At 37.3% G+C, this 15022-nt stretch overlaps 1 protein-coding gene across 3 annotated transcripts in view; it reads left to right on the forward strand.

The window, feature by feature from the left end:
* KIF18A (kinesin family member 18A) overlaps positions 1–15022 on the forward strand; it is an 84070-nt gene that overhangs the window by 4312 nt on the left and 64736 nt on the right. For all 3 annotated transcript variants that reach the window (XR_011387869.1, XM_008269231.4, XM_002709207.5), the window contains exons 2-7: positions 3472–3836; positions 5032–5189; positions 6837–6941; positions 8199–8309; positions 10037–10234; positions 13422–13598. Coding sequence is in view for 2 of the 3 variants with exons in the window: in XM_008269231.4 (XP_008267453.1) it covers positions 3512–3836; positions 5032–5189; positions 6837–6941; positions 8199–8309; positions 10037–10234; positions 13422–13598 (1074 nt within the window). In the remaining variant the exon portion in view is untranslated. The remainder of the gene's footprint in view (positions 1–3471; positions 3837–5031; positions 5190–6836; positions 6942–8198; positions 8310–10036; positions 10235–13421; positions 13599–15022) is intronic.

A 15022-nucleotide genomic window follows, 5' to 3' on the forward strand; every position in this document is an offset into this window, starting at 1 on the left:
CCAACTGAGTTTATATTGCACTACAACTATTGAAGAGAATTAGGTTTTTCACACCTTAAACATTGCAGAGGAATGAGCTAAAAAATAAAACATAATCTTCCTATTTCTTCAATTTTTTAAACAAGAAATTGGACACATTATTTGACCTTTTTTTGATGCCTCCGGGTCCTCATTGTGGTTTCCTGTTATCATTCATGATACTCTACTATAGTGTTTCTCTTAAAAAGATATTCTCTTTGCCTTTACTCTGAGTGCATTGCTTTTAAGATTCTATATAGTTTATTAAGCAAGTTGTTCCTCGTATTTTTGAGAGTTCACTGTATATCAGACTCACTACAAGAAACTAAGGCTATAAAGTAAAAATAGACAGTCTTATTAATATCATTTATTATTTTCTTGTACTTTTCTCTTTTTTTATACAGAAAAGGACCTTAGACAGCATATACACTAACCCCCTCATTTTATATTAGCAGTGGAAGCCATTTCATCAGCCCCCTTCATTAATTTTTATTCTTCACTTTCCAAGTTAGATCTTCTTCAGTAATTATGAACATCGGTGTATTAAGTATTTATCCTTCATGTTTTACCCCACCAGTAAAATCCTACCAGTTTTACGCGTTGATTCTATTCAAAACCATAAACCATTTAGGATTAGATAACACAAAATTGATCAGAGGCTGTTATATATGTGTGTGTTTATATATATATATATATATATATTCTGAACTGTTGTCTGGAAAGAATATGCAAATCAACACATTATTGCACAGATAATTTTGAGGCTTTTCTTTTCTGCTTCATATTAAACATGATCAAAGAATTTGTTCTCTGTATGCCTAATTCAGAATCAATTAAATGGACATCTCTTTTATTCAACTATGTTAGAAAAAAAGAGGGGGAGGGTGCACCATATATTACAGTAGGAAAAATCTGATTAATCTTGGAAGATGTTATTACATTTGAACATAGACAGATTCTACATTTGAATGATTCTGTTGACATTAGGCATTTAAAAATCATGTCCAGGCCTGTGTGGCGGCTCACTAGGTAATCCTCCACCTTGCGACGCCGGCACACCGGGTTCTAGTTCCGGTCGGGGCGCCGGATTCTGTCCTGGTTGCCCCTCTTCCAGGCCAGCTCTCTGCTGTGGCCAGGGAGTGCAGTGGAGGATGACCCAACTGCTTGGGCCCTGCACCCCATGGGAGACCAGGATAAGCACCTGCTCCTGCCATCGGATCAGCGCGCAGGCCGCAGCAGCCATTGGAGGGAGAACCAACGGCAAAAGGAAGACCTTTCTCTCTGTCTCTCTCACTGTCCACTCTGCCTGTCCAAAAAAAAAAAAAATGTCCACTTTATTTTTCCAGTGGATAGTCCTTAAGGATTTTTCTTAGTCCTTAAGAATTAAAATTCTTAAAGGAGCTTTCATGGAGGTGTCAGAGCAGCACCAGCAAGTAGTAGTGTTAATTCCTTTGGGGCTTCACAAGTTGGATTCCTAAGTACCTTGCTGTAAATGCCACAGATCACACAATAATTAAGCTTCATGTATAGCTTCAGAAGTACAGTCATTGAAGACACTCGCTTTAGAAAGAACCCTGATGATTAGAGCCTCAACTGTATTTCAAATGATAAAATTCTTCAGAATGCCTCTAGAATCTGGCCTCTTTCTATCTCTGCTGCCACCACCCTGTTTTGAGCTGACACTGTCATCTCATGTCATGTCTACATTGCTAGTCTCTCCTCTGACACAGCATTAAGAGTGATGGATTGTAACTCTTATGCTCAAAACCTTTCAATAGTCCATTATTCACAGTACAAGCCAAGGTTCTTTTCATGGCTTTCACTTTTCATCGAGTATCTTTACTACTCTTCCTTTTGTGCACTGATCTTTCCAGTAGTTATGCTCTGTTGGAAAGTCATTGACTTTCTGCCATGCTAGTGGGAGATTGCATTATGTTTCCAGTTCCTGTCAACTTTGGCCCTAACCCAGTCCAGGCCATTGCAGGGACTTAGGGAGTGAACCAGTGAATGGGAATTCTCTCTCCCTCCCTCCCTGTCCCTCTATCTCTTTTACTCAAATAAATACATATAATTTTTAAATTCTACTTTCTTAGCAATTTTGAAGCACAATATTTTATTAACTATAGTCATGCTGTGCAACAGATTACCAGAATTTTTCATCTTCTCAAACTAAAACTTTGTACCCTTTTGATTAACCTTGCACCTTTCTCCACACATCCTATGCCTACCCCCACCCCTAGCCTCTGGTAATCATCATTCAACTGTAATTCTGAGTTCAAATTTTAAAGATTCTATATGTAAGTGAGATCATACAATTTTTGTTTTTCTGTGCTTGGTTTAACTCACTTGAGATAATATCCTCTATATTCATCCATGTTTGTCACAAATAACAGAATTCCATTCTTTTGTAAGGCTGAATAGTACTCCACTTTGTTTATATACCCCAATTTACCATAGCCACTCATCTATTGGTAGGCACTTAAGTGTTTCCACATCTTGGTTATTTTGACTGGTATTGCAGTGAACATCAGAGTTAAGACAGCTCTTCAATATTACTGGTTTTTGTTCCTTTGGATATATTCCCAGAAGTGGGATTAATAGATTGCATTTAGTCCCTCAACAACTTCAAGTCTTTTCTCAAATGTTGTTTTGGTGTTTATTTGTTATAACTTTCAGGTTCTAGATTAATATCTGAATAATTGAGACTTCCAAATTATTGATCTTTGTTAGTTTACCTTTAATCTTTTCATGTGAGGTAGTTAGAAGGTCAAACCACAATTTTTTATGTCCATTATCATTAGCCAGCAGAGATTAGGATCTATGAATGTACCAAAGAGTATATACCATCTCTGTCAATCTCACACCTTAGCTAGCTACTTGATGCATCCTTGGAACTATTTTTAACCCGATGAGATTCTGAGATAATGTTAAGATCAACTGGATGCATCACTTTTCTCTACCAAGAGTTCTGCAACCACGATCGCTTTACTAAAAATAGCTCACAAGCTAAAGCTCTCTCGGCATTTGCTTGATATGATTCTGAATGATCGTTTGCTTTCCATTCTCAGGACCCAAGCTAAAATAGTAGTAGACCCCTTGTGAATGTCAGAGCTGGGATTTGTGGGTAGCATAACTGATTACATGAGGTTCATCCATAGTATTTGAGTTTAATCTGAAGCCCAGGATCTGACTAATAATTCAGATGAAGAGGGTTTTTTTCTTGGTTTTGTGTACATGTGTGCCATTTAACTTTTTGTTTGAGGATATGTAAATGCATGTATTTTTTTTTTCCCCAGTAACATTTACTAGGTGAGTAGAACAGAATTGATACCTTTTTCAAATGAATACTACACAATAGTATATTGTATTCAAATGAATGAATTGTATTCAAATGAATGTATTCAAATGAATACAATAAGTAGAACTAATAATGAAACTTTTTTTTAATTTTAGAGAAAGATCTAGGTATAGTCAGAAATCAAGATAATCAACAATGTCTGCCACTGAAGAAGACCTGTGTCACCACATGAAAGTAGTTGTTCGTGTACGTCCTGAAAACACAAAGGAAAAGGCAGCTGGATTCCGTAAAGTGGTCCATGTTGTGGATAAACATATACTACTTTTTGATCCCAAACAAGAAGAAATCAGTTTTTTTCATAAAAAGAAAACTACAAATTTTGATATTACAAAGAGACAAAATAAAGATCTTAAATTTGTATTTGATACTGTTTTTGATGAAACTTCAACTCAATTGGAAGTTTTTGAACAAACAACTAAGCCAATTCTTCGTAGTTTTTTGAATGGATATAATTGCACAGGTAATTGTTTCAGTTTGGCATTCAATTTCTCCATTTGGATTGCAGTTTTATATAGGAAAATCATATAGTTGGCCCTTATTAAGATGCTTCTGTGGTAAAGTTCAGCAGACAAATGACAAAATAGACTTTCTTTAAAATTTTGCCATTGTATATAACATATATCAATTGTGAGACTTTGTTTCCTGTGGTCTCATTGTGTCCCCTATAGATTTAATCCTTTCTGTTTCCTATATTATTAAACCACATATTTCTGGCAGTTTACAGTGGAGTTCTCAAAATTTGTATTCCTAAATATACCCACTGCTGACCTCTACAATTATCTATCTCTGGGGTAGTAGTCCTGGTTTTCTGAATACTTAGTAATATCATTGCAACACTGTTTATCTTGATGATACATTGAAATAAAAATATTAAAAGTTCATCTTATCTGAATATTTTGTGCCATTTTAGGATATCAGAGCCCAAAAAGTCTAATGCTTTGGAGAGGCTATAGTAATTTTCCTTTCAAATTACTGTTGATCCTAGAATAAATGAGACCCTTAATAGTCAGTTAATTCAATTTATACATTTTAGGAAATGCATGGCTGTTATGTTATTAATATCATATTTTCATAGTTAAAAGTTTGTATAACATTTCTCCAAGACACCCCTCAAAGACAGTGGTATAGAAAAGGAGCAGCAAATGCTGAAAACATTGAATCTAATACATCTAGAAATAAGAAATAAACCTGGAAAAATAAACAAGCACCTTCCCTTAGAGTGATTTATCATTTTTCCAAGGTGGGGAATTTGAATTTCTCATGTAGGAATATGAGACTAAATGGAAAGTTTAACATAATTGGATCCCATTTTGCTGAAGATGATTTTAGTATGAATCCCAAGGGATGGATAATAGAAGACTGAGACTAATAGGTAGGGAGATCCATGATTGGTTAAAATTTACAAGACTACTTTGGAAGAAAGGGCACAAGTTTGGAGTAGGAGGTGCTGGGTGATGGTAGCATTAATCACAATGGAATATGGGTGTAAGAGATTTGTGCTAGAATTCCCAGGTTTTGAGCATTAATCAAATTTGGATCTGTTAGGTTTAAAGTTACTGTAAAGAATATCCAGATGGAACTATCCACTTGTCAGTGCATAGGAGAGTGTTACATGTCATAACAAAGAGCTTTGATTCCTTTTCATAAAAATTCAGTACTTGCCTATGGGGCCACTGGAGCTGGGAAGACCCACACAATGCTAGGATCAGTTGGTGAACCTGGAGTGATGTACCTAACGATGTTAGACCTTTACAAATCCATGGATGAAATTAAAGAAGAGAAAGTATGCAGTACTGCAGTCTCTTATCTGGAGGTAAGCTGGCAGTTTCATTTGTTTAAATTAATAGTTTTGAGAAATCTTTGTTATGGTTCATTAAAACTATTTTATTGCACAAGAGTTTTCAATATATAAATTCATTAAAATTCCTGGTCTGGAGTATTTATTGTACATTTTTTTAGGGTTAATTTTTTATGGGGCCGACGCTGTGGCTCACTTTGTTAATCCTCTGCCTGCGGCGCTGGCATCCCATATGGGCGCCGGGTTCTAGTCCCGGTTGCTCCTCTTTCAGTCCAGCTCTCTGCTGTGGCCCAGGAAGGCAGTGGAGGATGGCCCAGGTGCTTGGGCCTCTGCATCCACATAGGAGACCAGGGGGAAGCACCAGGCTCCTGGCTTCGGATCGCCGGCCATGGTGGCCATTTGTTGTTTTTTTTTTTTTTTGGACAGGCAGAGTTAGACAGTGAGAGAGAGAGACAGAGAGAAAGGTCTTCCTTCCGTTGGTTCACCCCCAAATGGCCACTACGGCTGTTGCTGCGCCAATCCGAAGCCAGGAGCCAGGTGCTTCCTCCTGGTCTCCATGCAGGTGCAGGACCCAAGCACGTGGGCCATCCTCCACTGCCTTCCCGTGCCACATCAGAGAGCTGGACTGGAAGAGGAGCAACTGGGACAGAACCCAGCACCCCAACCGGGACTAGAACCCAGAGTGCCGGCGCCACAGGCGGAAGATTAGCCTAGTGAGCCGCGGCACCGGCCAATGGCGGCCATTTGGGGAGTAAACCAACAGAAGGAAGACCTTTCTCTCTGTCTCTCTCACTGTCTATAACTCTACCTGTCAAATAAAAAAAATCGTGTTTAAAAAAAAGATTAATTTTTTATTTATTTGAAAGACAGAGTTACAGAGAGATCTTCCATCTGCTGGTTCACTCCCCAAATGGCTGCAACGGCTGAGACTGGGCCAGGCTGAAGCCAGGAGTCTGGAACTTCTTCCAGGTCTCCCACATGGTGCAGCGGCCCAAGTACTTGGCCTATCTTATGCTGCTTTCTCAGGAGCATTAGTGGGAAGCTGGATCAGAAGTGGATCCTCCTGGACTCAAACCAGCGCTAATAGCACCGCCACGCCACAGTGCTGGCCCCATTTTACTCTTTGTCTAATAAGCTTTTTGTTTTCCCATATCTCACGTACAGAGAAGTTCAACTAGTACAAAAAATTTCCAGTTACCTTTCACCCAGATCCTCCATTTGTTAACATTTTACTGCATTTGCTTTCTCTCTTTGGATATAAGTATATGTAATTCTTTTTTCAGAGCTGTTTAAGTTGCATACTTGTTGTATAAACAGGAAGTTTTCTCAGACAACTCCTGAATAATTATCAAATTAGCAAGGATCCAACATTATTATATAACTATAGACCCTAAAGAGATTTTGCTAGCACTTCTGATAAAGCTCTTTACTGGAAAAGAAGGTCCAAGGTAGCAAATTATATTCAGTTGTTTCTCTTTAGCCTCTTTACTCTGATGCTGTCATATAATCCTCAGTTTGGGTTTGTCATGATTAAATTCAGGTTATACATTGGCAGGAACACTACAGAAGTTATATTGATTCTTACGGCATCATACTAAGAGGCTTATGTGGTTGATTGATCCCATTACTGTTTTGACATCAAGCAGTTCTTTTTCTATTAAGGTATATAATGAACAGATCCGTGACCTCTTAGTAAATTCAGGGCCACTTGCTGTCCGGGAAGATGCTCAAAAAGGCGTGGTCGTTCAAGGACTGACTTTACACCAGGTATGTGGATTAAAGTCTTTTTCTCATTGGAGAATAACAAGTTTGGTTATTTAGCCATCTTTACCAGCATTTTATTTTCCAGCCAACTTGGAAAAGATCAGGGACTAGCTTTCATCATTTTAATTTTTTAAGTAATTGAGTCATCTTTAAAAAATCTGCTTCAAAGTAAGAAAGTTAACCTCGTAGTTAAGAGATTGCTTCTCACATTGGAGTACCTGGGTCTGATTCTTGGCTGCAGCTTCTGATTCTACCTTCCTGCCAGTGCAGACACTGAGAAGTAGCCATGATGGCTCATGTGCTTGGGTCTCTCCAACCCGTGTGGAAGATGTGTATTGAGCTCCCAATTTGACTTGGCCCCAATCCAGTCCTAGGCATTGTGGGCATTTGGGGAGTGATACCTGTCAAATAAATTAATTACAAACAAAATCTCACTCCCACATACCATATTCAAGTGCCTGGTTCAAGCCCTGAATCTACTTCCAATCCAGCTTCCTGCTGATGTGTGCCAGTAAGGCACTAGATGATGGCTCAAGTACTTGGGTCCCTGAAATCCATGTGGGAGACCTGGATTCAGCACCTGGCTTCAGCAAGGCACAACCCTGGCTGTTGGGGGTTTTGGAAAGTGAATCAACAGATAGAAGATCTGTCTACCTAAAAAGAAAAAAAAAAAAAGGAAATAAATGAAACTTTTAAGACCTGCTTGAGCATTTAATATAATTCATTCTGCTTAATGCATTTATATTTCATCTCCTTGGAGACTACATTTTATCTTTTATTACTCATATAACACAAAAATACCAAGTAGATCCTCCAAACTGACTATTCAATAGTATTGAATATATAGAGAACATTTTCTTTTAGAGGTCTTCTTTAGGTGGACATTTTGTACAGCAGATAAGATTGCACTCTGGATACTCACATCCCATACCAGAGTACCTTCGTTTGAATCCCAGTTCTACTCCTTATGAGCAACCTGGGAGGAAGCAGGTAACTGCTCAAGGAGCTGGATTCCTGTGAAAGACCCACATGGAGTTCTTGGCTGTGACTCCTGACTTCTGGCTGGCCTAACCCTGGCTGTTGTGGGCATTTAGGGAGTGAACCAGAAAATGAAAGATAGCTTTATCTCTTCTCTCTTCTCTGCCTTTCAGATAAATAGATAAATTTGTAAAAATAATGAAAATCATGTTGTTGAAAGTTTATTGAAAAATTCAAAGCTAGAATCCCAATTTCTGTATTTGTCTTCTTAATCTTCTCTAGCCCAAATCCTCAGCAGAAATTTTACAATTATTGGATAATGGCAACAAAAACAGGACACAACATCCCACTGATTTGAATGCTACATCTTCTCGTTCTCATGCTGTTTTCCAGGTAACAGACCACTAGATATGTCACTCTTAAAATATGCTTTAAAATAAATGAAACCAAGTGCATAGATAGTAATTTTCAAACATGAGAAAAAATAATCTGCATCTATGTACATGTCTACTTCTTTCCTTTGCTGCTTTGAGAAGATTGTGTAACCAAAATTATTTAGGGTTGAGATAACATAAAGCAAAATTGTAAATTCTTACCTTTGTCAAGATGCAAGATGATAAAATGCTTATGTTAGAAGATTTTTTTGTTTCAATACTAATATTTAAATTTGTAATTAATATTTAAATTATAATTTAAATACTAATATTTTCAGTAGATATTTTTATATAATAATGAGATTTCTCTCTGTGAATCAAGATTGCTAGAATCAATAAATTGAAAAGATGTTGATTCACTTTTTTGAAAAGATTTCACTATAACGACCATGTAAGTAGTTGTATTCCTTAAGGAAGTATGATTCAGTTGACACTGTACTTTTTAGGACTATAGTCCTGGAAAGAGCTAAAGCATAAGTTAGTTGATATTAGTTTATACTTTCTGTTCCTTTTAATATTGAAATGATTATTATTTAAAGCTTCTTTCTGGATTATGCTATTTGAATTGCATCTTCTGAAAAGGAAATTATTGCATTTTCAGTCAGCAAAATTTCATTAATGTTCTCCTTAATCTATTAATAATCTTAAGAAAAATGTTGATTTGTGACATTGAAATATCTCTGTGCCGGGGAGTCCTGGCACCAGAATTGTGAGAGGCATGGGTGAGCGCGGCGAGTGGTGGGCTGGAGCCTCCCCAGGACCTGCACCCTCACGAGTCTCCAGGCAGGGGACCAGCAACGCCAGAGGTGGTCAGGTGGAGGCGGTGGCAGGGCCCTAGTCAGCCGCCCTTGTGGGGATTTTTTTAACTGTACATCTCTGTTAGATCGTGTGCTCGGTGCCCCCACCCGGCTCTGCAGGACAGCTGCCCGGGAGCTGCTGCTGGCCTCTCCCGCCCCCAGGCCCAGGCTCAATTGCTGGGCTCTGGCCCCTCTGTGGTGTATGTGTCCCTGCCAACTCCGGTTCACTCTGGATGCAGGATGTTCTAGAATGTTCTCTGTTCTTAATGTTCAAAGACATTAGTTATAAAATGAAGTCTTATAACGCAGAAAAAAAAAGAAATATCTCTGAAAAGTGTTGGACCCTCCTTCATAAAGAAATTTAATAAGATTTTATAATGGAATAATAGCTTACCTTCTTAATCTCATATTTTTAAGTTTACCAGCTATTTAATTCATTTAAACTGCTACAGAGTAGTTGAATATATTATGCTTTATTCTACTGTAGAGTTGAAATGGCAAATACACTTTACTACTACCTTTTTTAAATATAATGACTTCTTAATTAAGGAAACACAACCATTGAAGGGATTAGAATAACTTCACTCTTCAGTGAAGTGTTTTGGTTCAAAAAATGTTCAAAAAATACAAATAGCAGTCACTTTGACTTTTTAACAGGTCAAGAGTTATTTTTCCCGCTGGTACAAGTATAAGAAATCTTTCTATTTTAATATTTTTCTCAACTTTGGTTAATATTTCTAATACTCAAATATTAGATTATATTTTGTTCAGTTGATTTTTAAAATGAAAATTTCTATTTCATAATCTTTTGGAAATAAAGTGTTAATTGTTCTTTTAATTTTGTTAAACTTATTCTCATTTTTCTTCAATGCCCTATAATTTCAAAAAGATTTATTTGCGACAACAAGACAAGACAGCAAGCATCAGTCAAAATGTTCGTATTGCCAAGATGTCATTAATTGACCTGGCAGGATCTGAGCGTGCCAGTGCTACCAGTGCTAAAGGGACCCGGTTTGTAGAAGGCACAAATATTAATAGGTCACTTCTGGCTCTTGGGAATGTCATTAATGCCTTAGCAGACACAAAGGTATGCACTCTGTTTCTTTGTGAAATATTTTGAAATATTAAAATATACCACTCATGGAAAGATACTATTTTATATGATTTTAAAAGTTATTATAAATCATAATTCAAGGGCATATCAGTCATGTTTATATACAGATCAGACCAGGAAACCCTTGTTTTTATATTTCTTAGGATTTTCAATCTTATAATCAAAATTGAATGAAAAGTAGTGAATATCAAATTAATAATTAGCATTTTATAGTATATTATTATCACTTATTTTAAACTTGGTGGGAGTTTTTTGTTATTGTTTTAAGATATATTTATTCGAAAGGTGGAGCTATAGAGAAAATGGGGAGAGAGAGAGAGAGCTTCTGTCCTCCGGTTAACTCCTCAAATAGCTGCAACAGCCAGTACTGGGCCAGGCCTAAGTCAAGAATCAAGAACTCCAGCCTGGTCTCCCACGTGAGCGGCAGGGGCCCAGGTATTTGGGCCGTCTTCCATTGCCTTCCCAGGCACACTAGCAGATCGTTGAATTGGAAACAGAGTAGCCAGAATGCCAAACAACACTCTAATATAGGAATCTGGCATCACAGACTGTGCCTTAATATACTGCACCACAATGCCGACCCTTAACCTTGTTGTTTAAAGTGCTAATTTAATGACCAAGCTCAATAACTGAATTGGCATGAAGGCAAAAACATTTTTAGAAAAACTGGATTTTCTTCTAGTTAGTTGTGCACTTTGAAATTAGATTAAAGAGTGTTTGATTTTTTTGTGGAAGAGGAGCTTAAGAGGCAGAATGTTATGAAATCACTTAATAGAATATTTAATAGGTGCTTTGGAGGCATATCAAAATATTTTACATGTATTATATTTCTGAAGTGCTCACTAAAACACAGTGTCATTGTAAAAATAACATCCTTTTTTTTTTTTTTCAAAAAAAAAAAAAGATTTATTTTATTTATTTGAAAGGTAGAGTTTCAGAGAGAGAAAGGTCTTCCATCCACTGGTTCACTCCCCAAGTAGTTGCAACAACTGGGGCTGGACCAGGCCAAAGGCAGGAGCCAGGAACTTCTTCCAGGTCTCTCACATGGGTACAGGGACCCAAGGACTTGGGCCCCAGCTGCATTAGCAGGGAGCTAGAGTAGAACTGGAGCAGTCAGGATGTGAACCGGTGGCTGTATGGGATGCCTACGCTGCAGGCCTAGGCATTAACTTGCTGTGCCACAGCAGCACGGGCCCAATATCCTTTTTTAAAAGTTAAAATATGGGGGCCGGTGCTGTGGCATAGGCGGTAAAGCTGCCTCCTGCAGTGCTGACGTCTGATGTAGGCACCAGTTTGAGACCTGGCTGCTCCACTTCAGGTCCAGCTCTCTGTTATGGCCTAGAAAGCAGTGGGGATGGCCCAAATCCTTGGACCCTTACACCAGCATGGGAGACCCGGAAGAAGCTCCTGGCTCCTGGCTTTAAATTGGCCCAGCTCCAGCCATTGCGGCCATTTGAGGAGTGAACCAGCGGATGGAAGACCTCTCTCTCTCTCTCTCTCTCTCTGCCTCTGCCTCTGCCTCTCTGGAACTCCGCCTTTCAAATAAATAACTAAATCTTAAAAAAGTTAAAATATGATCAGATAAACTAGGCTTAAAAGCTTTAGGGCAGTTACCGCTAAACAGTTCAAAATATATAATTTCATTTAGAATAAAGTATATTAAAATTATTGGAAGAATATTTTAGAGCAGGTTGCTGAATTCAAATGAAAATTGTAAAAGTAAGTTTTTCTTTTTTAATTCAAACTTAAGTTTCAAACTGACAGCATAATGTAAGAACTGATTTTGTAAATTTTTTTGTTGTTTTCTAAATGCAAATCATTTATATGATTTTTGCCATAAATGAGTCATGATTTAATGCATGTATTGTGCGTATAAAATCATTTCATTAGCATATACTTTCCATGCTATTTGGGAAAACCTATATGGTAGTAGGCATTGGTAGAAAATTTTATTATTACTGTGATTTGGGGAACCTAGGATGTATTTCTGTCCCTGAATTACAAGCTGTATGACCTGAGGCAAGTCATTTTATTTTTTGCCTATCTTCAGTTTCTGCTTCTATATTTTGAAAGATAGAAATAGGTAACACAAAGTTACTTTTAGCTTAACACTGTAATGAATCTATTTTTATATTGAAGTTGTGTGTTTTGGGAAATAGTTGTTTCAAAATCAGAGCTTTAAATAAGTTTTGAAAATTTTGTTAATAGTACATATTTTGTATTTATGGGCTACAGTATATTTCAATAAATGTTACATTGTGTACTGATCAAAACAGTATAATCAACGTTTCCCTTCTTTAATGTTATTTTATGATTACAAGTTTGGTGCTTCTTCTATTTGTTCATGCAGTATATTATTATTGTGAACTATAGTTTCCTAACTGTTGTAATTTTGACAAATTCTCATAGAACTCTATTGTAATTCCAGGTAAAATATCTCTAATGCCATAAACAATATATATTTCTAATTTTATTTACTTATTTGAGATGTAGAGTTACAGAAAGGGGGAGAGACAGAGAGAAAGGTCTTCCATCCACTGGTTCACATGGCCACAATGGCCAAAGCTGGGCCAATTCAGAGCCAGGATCTTCTTCAGGTCTCCCACGTGAATGTAGGGTCCCAAATACTTGGGCCATCTTTCACTGCTTTCCCAGGCCATAAGCAGAGAGCTGGATTGGAAGTAGAGCAGCTGCAACATGAACCAGTGCCCATATGGGATGCCGGCAGTACAGGCAGAGGCATCCCATATGAGATGCCGGTGCCACAAGGCAGAGGCTTAGCCTGCTATGCCACAGCATCAGTCCCTATAATTATATTTTCAGATCATTTTAGATTACACAAAAATTGTTAAATATGCCCATCCAGTACCCTGTTAACTTTTCACATTAGTATAGTACATTAAAACTAATAAGCCAGTATTGATACATTATCTTATTATGAATTAAAGTTCATACTTAGTCAAATTAAGAAACAATTTTTGAAGAGCATACTTGTTTTATATATCCACTGAATAATCCTGTAAGATTTGTTATTAACATTTTAATAATTATATCATAAGCCTGCAAAGTTGGACAGTGCTTAAGTTCTTATAGTGAAGTGGTAGCAAGTTTGTTTTTAAATGTGGAAAATGACATAAGAATTCTTTTTCTGTTCTTTCAGAGAAAGAATCAGCATATTCCTTACAGAAATAGTAAGCTTACTCGCTTGTTAAAGGATTCTCTCGGAGGAAACTGTCAAACTATAATGATAGCTGCTGTTAGTCCTTCCTCTTTATTCTATGATGACACATACAACACTCTTAAGTATGCTAACCGTGCAAAGGACATTAAATCTTCTGTAAGTATGTTTACTTTGCCTTTATTTTGAGACTGTTGAGTGTATATTGTTTTTATAATTCTAATGAAATTCTTAGTTGAGATTGTGTTTCTACTAAGCTGGACAACTGAGGGTGAAAAGCAATCTTTACTAACAGTTAATTGTACATTAATTTAAACATTTAAACTTCTTTGTATCTATATGAAAGATACAGCTGTTAAGTCTTTTGAGAACTCAGATGCTTTGGTTCCTTTTTCCCAACTTTTTTCATATTAATGCACGTGGTATTTTGGTGGCATCCTAGAGTAATCAGTCAAAGCTTTAACACATATGTAATAGCCAAACCTGATATATTCTACAACAGCAGGACTTGGTACTTTTTACCTGACTTCCCGGCACCTGTTAGTTAATCTCTCCAAACCTTAGTTCCTTTAGCTATAAAACAGAATATGTGCCTCAGTTTTTCTATATAATTTTAAAATTTGTTTTTATTTGAAAAGCATAGCGAGATACAGTGACCGAGAGAGAGAGAGAGAGAGCTTCTATCCATTTGTTTGCCCCTATATGCCTACAAGAGGCTGTTCTGGACAACATTGAAACCAGGAGCCCAGATCTCACATTCTAGGTCTTCTACATAGGTAGCAGGGACCCAACTACTTGAACCATCAACTCTTGCCTCCCAGGGTTGTAATTTTGACAAATTCTCATAGAACTCTATTGTAATTCCAGGTAAAATATCTCCCATGATGTTGCTATAGCAATCTCTATTTGGCCCCTGAAATAACATCATAATTAAAAATGTCACTATTCTTAAGAAAGGTATAGAGTACTTTAGGTTTTTAGCCTAGCAGTTAAGATACCAGAATCACAAATCCAAGTGCCTGAGTTCAGTTCCTGGCCCGTGGATCCCAACTCCAGCTTCCCGCTGATGCAGATTACTGGGTAACAGTAATGCCACCCTCATGGAAGGTCTGGATTGAGTTCCCAAAACCTGGCTCTGGCCCTACCCATTGTCAGGAAGTTCTCCATATCTCTGTCTCATCTTTCTCTCTGTTCACCATCTCTCTCTCTCCATCTCTCTATCTCATCTGCCCCTACCCCAATCATGAATAACAGATTTTTTAAAATAAAAAATGTAAGTCAAAACATGTTATGTGTATAAATCTCAGGATTGGGAAAGACCTAGAATTAAACTGATAAAATGATGACTCTTTCCTTTACTCTCCTCTGCTCCCATTAAATGTGTCTGAAGATGAGTTGTTTGTTGTCATTCTGAAAAGAATATTCATATACTATTTATGTAATTAATTGCAAAAGGTTGTACTGTGTGGGTATATAAAGGTTTTTCACACGTTTTTCATGTAATCCTTGCTGCAACCATTGAAGAAGACATTTTTATCTTCACTTTAATATTATCTTCACTATTCCATAGATGATGCCAAGGG

Source organism: Oryctolagus cuniculus, chromosome 1 (assembly GCF_964237555.1).
Source record: "Oryctolagus cuniculus chromosome 1, mOryCun1.1, whole genome shotgun sequence".
In the NCBI taxonomy this organism is placed as follows: Eukaryota; Metazoa; Chordata; class Mammalia; order Lagomorpha; family Leporidae; genus Oryctolagus; species Oryctolagus cuniculus.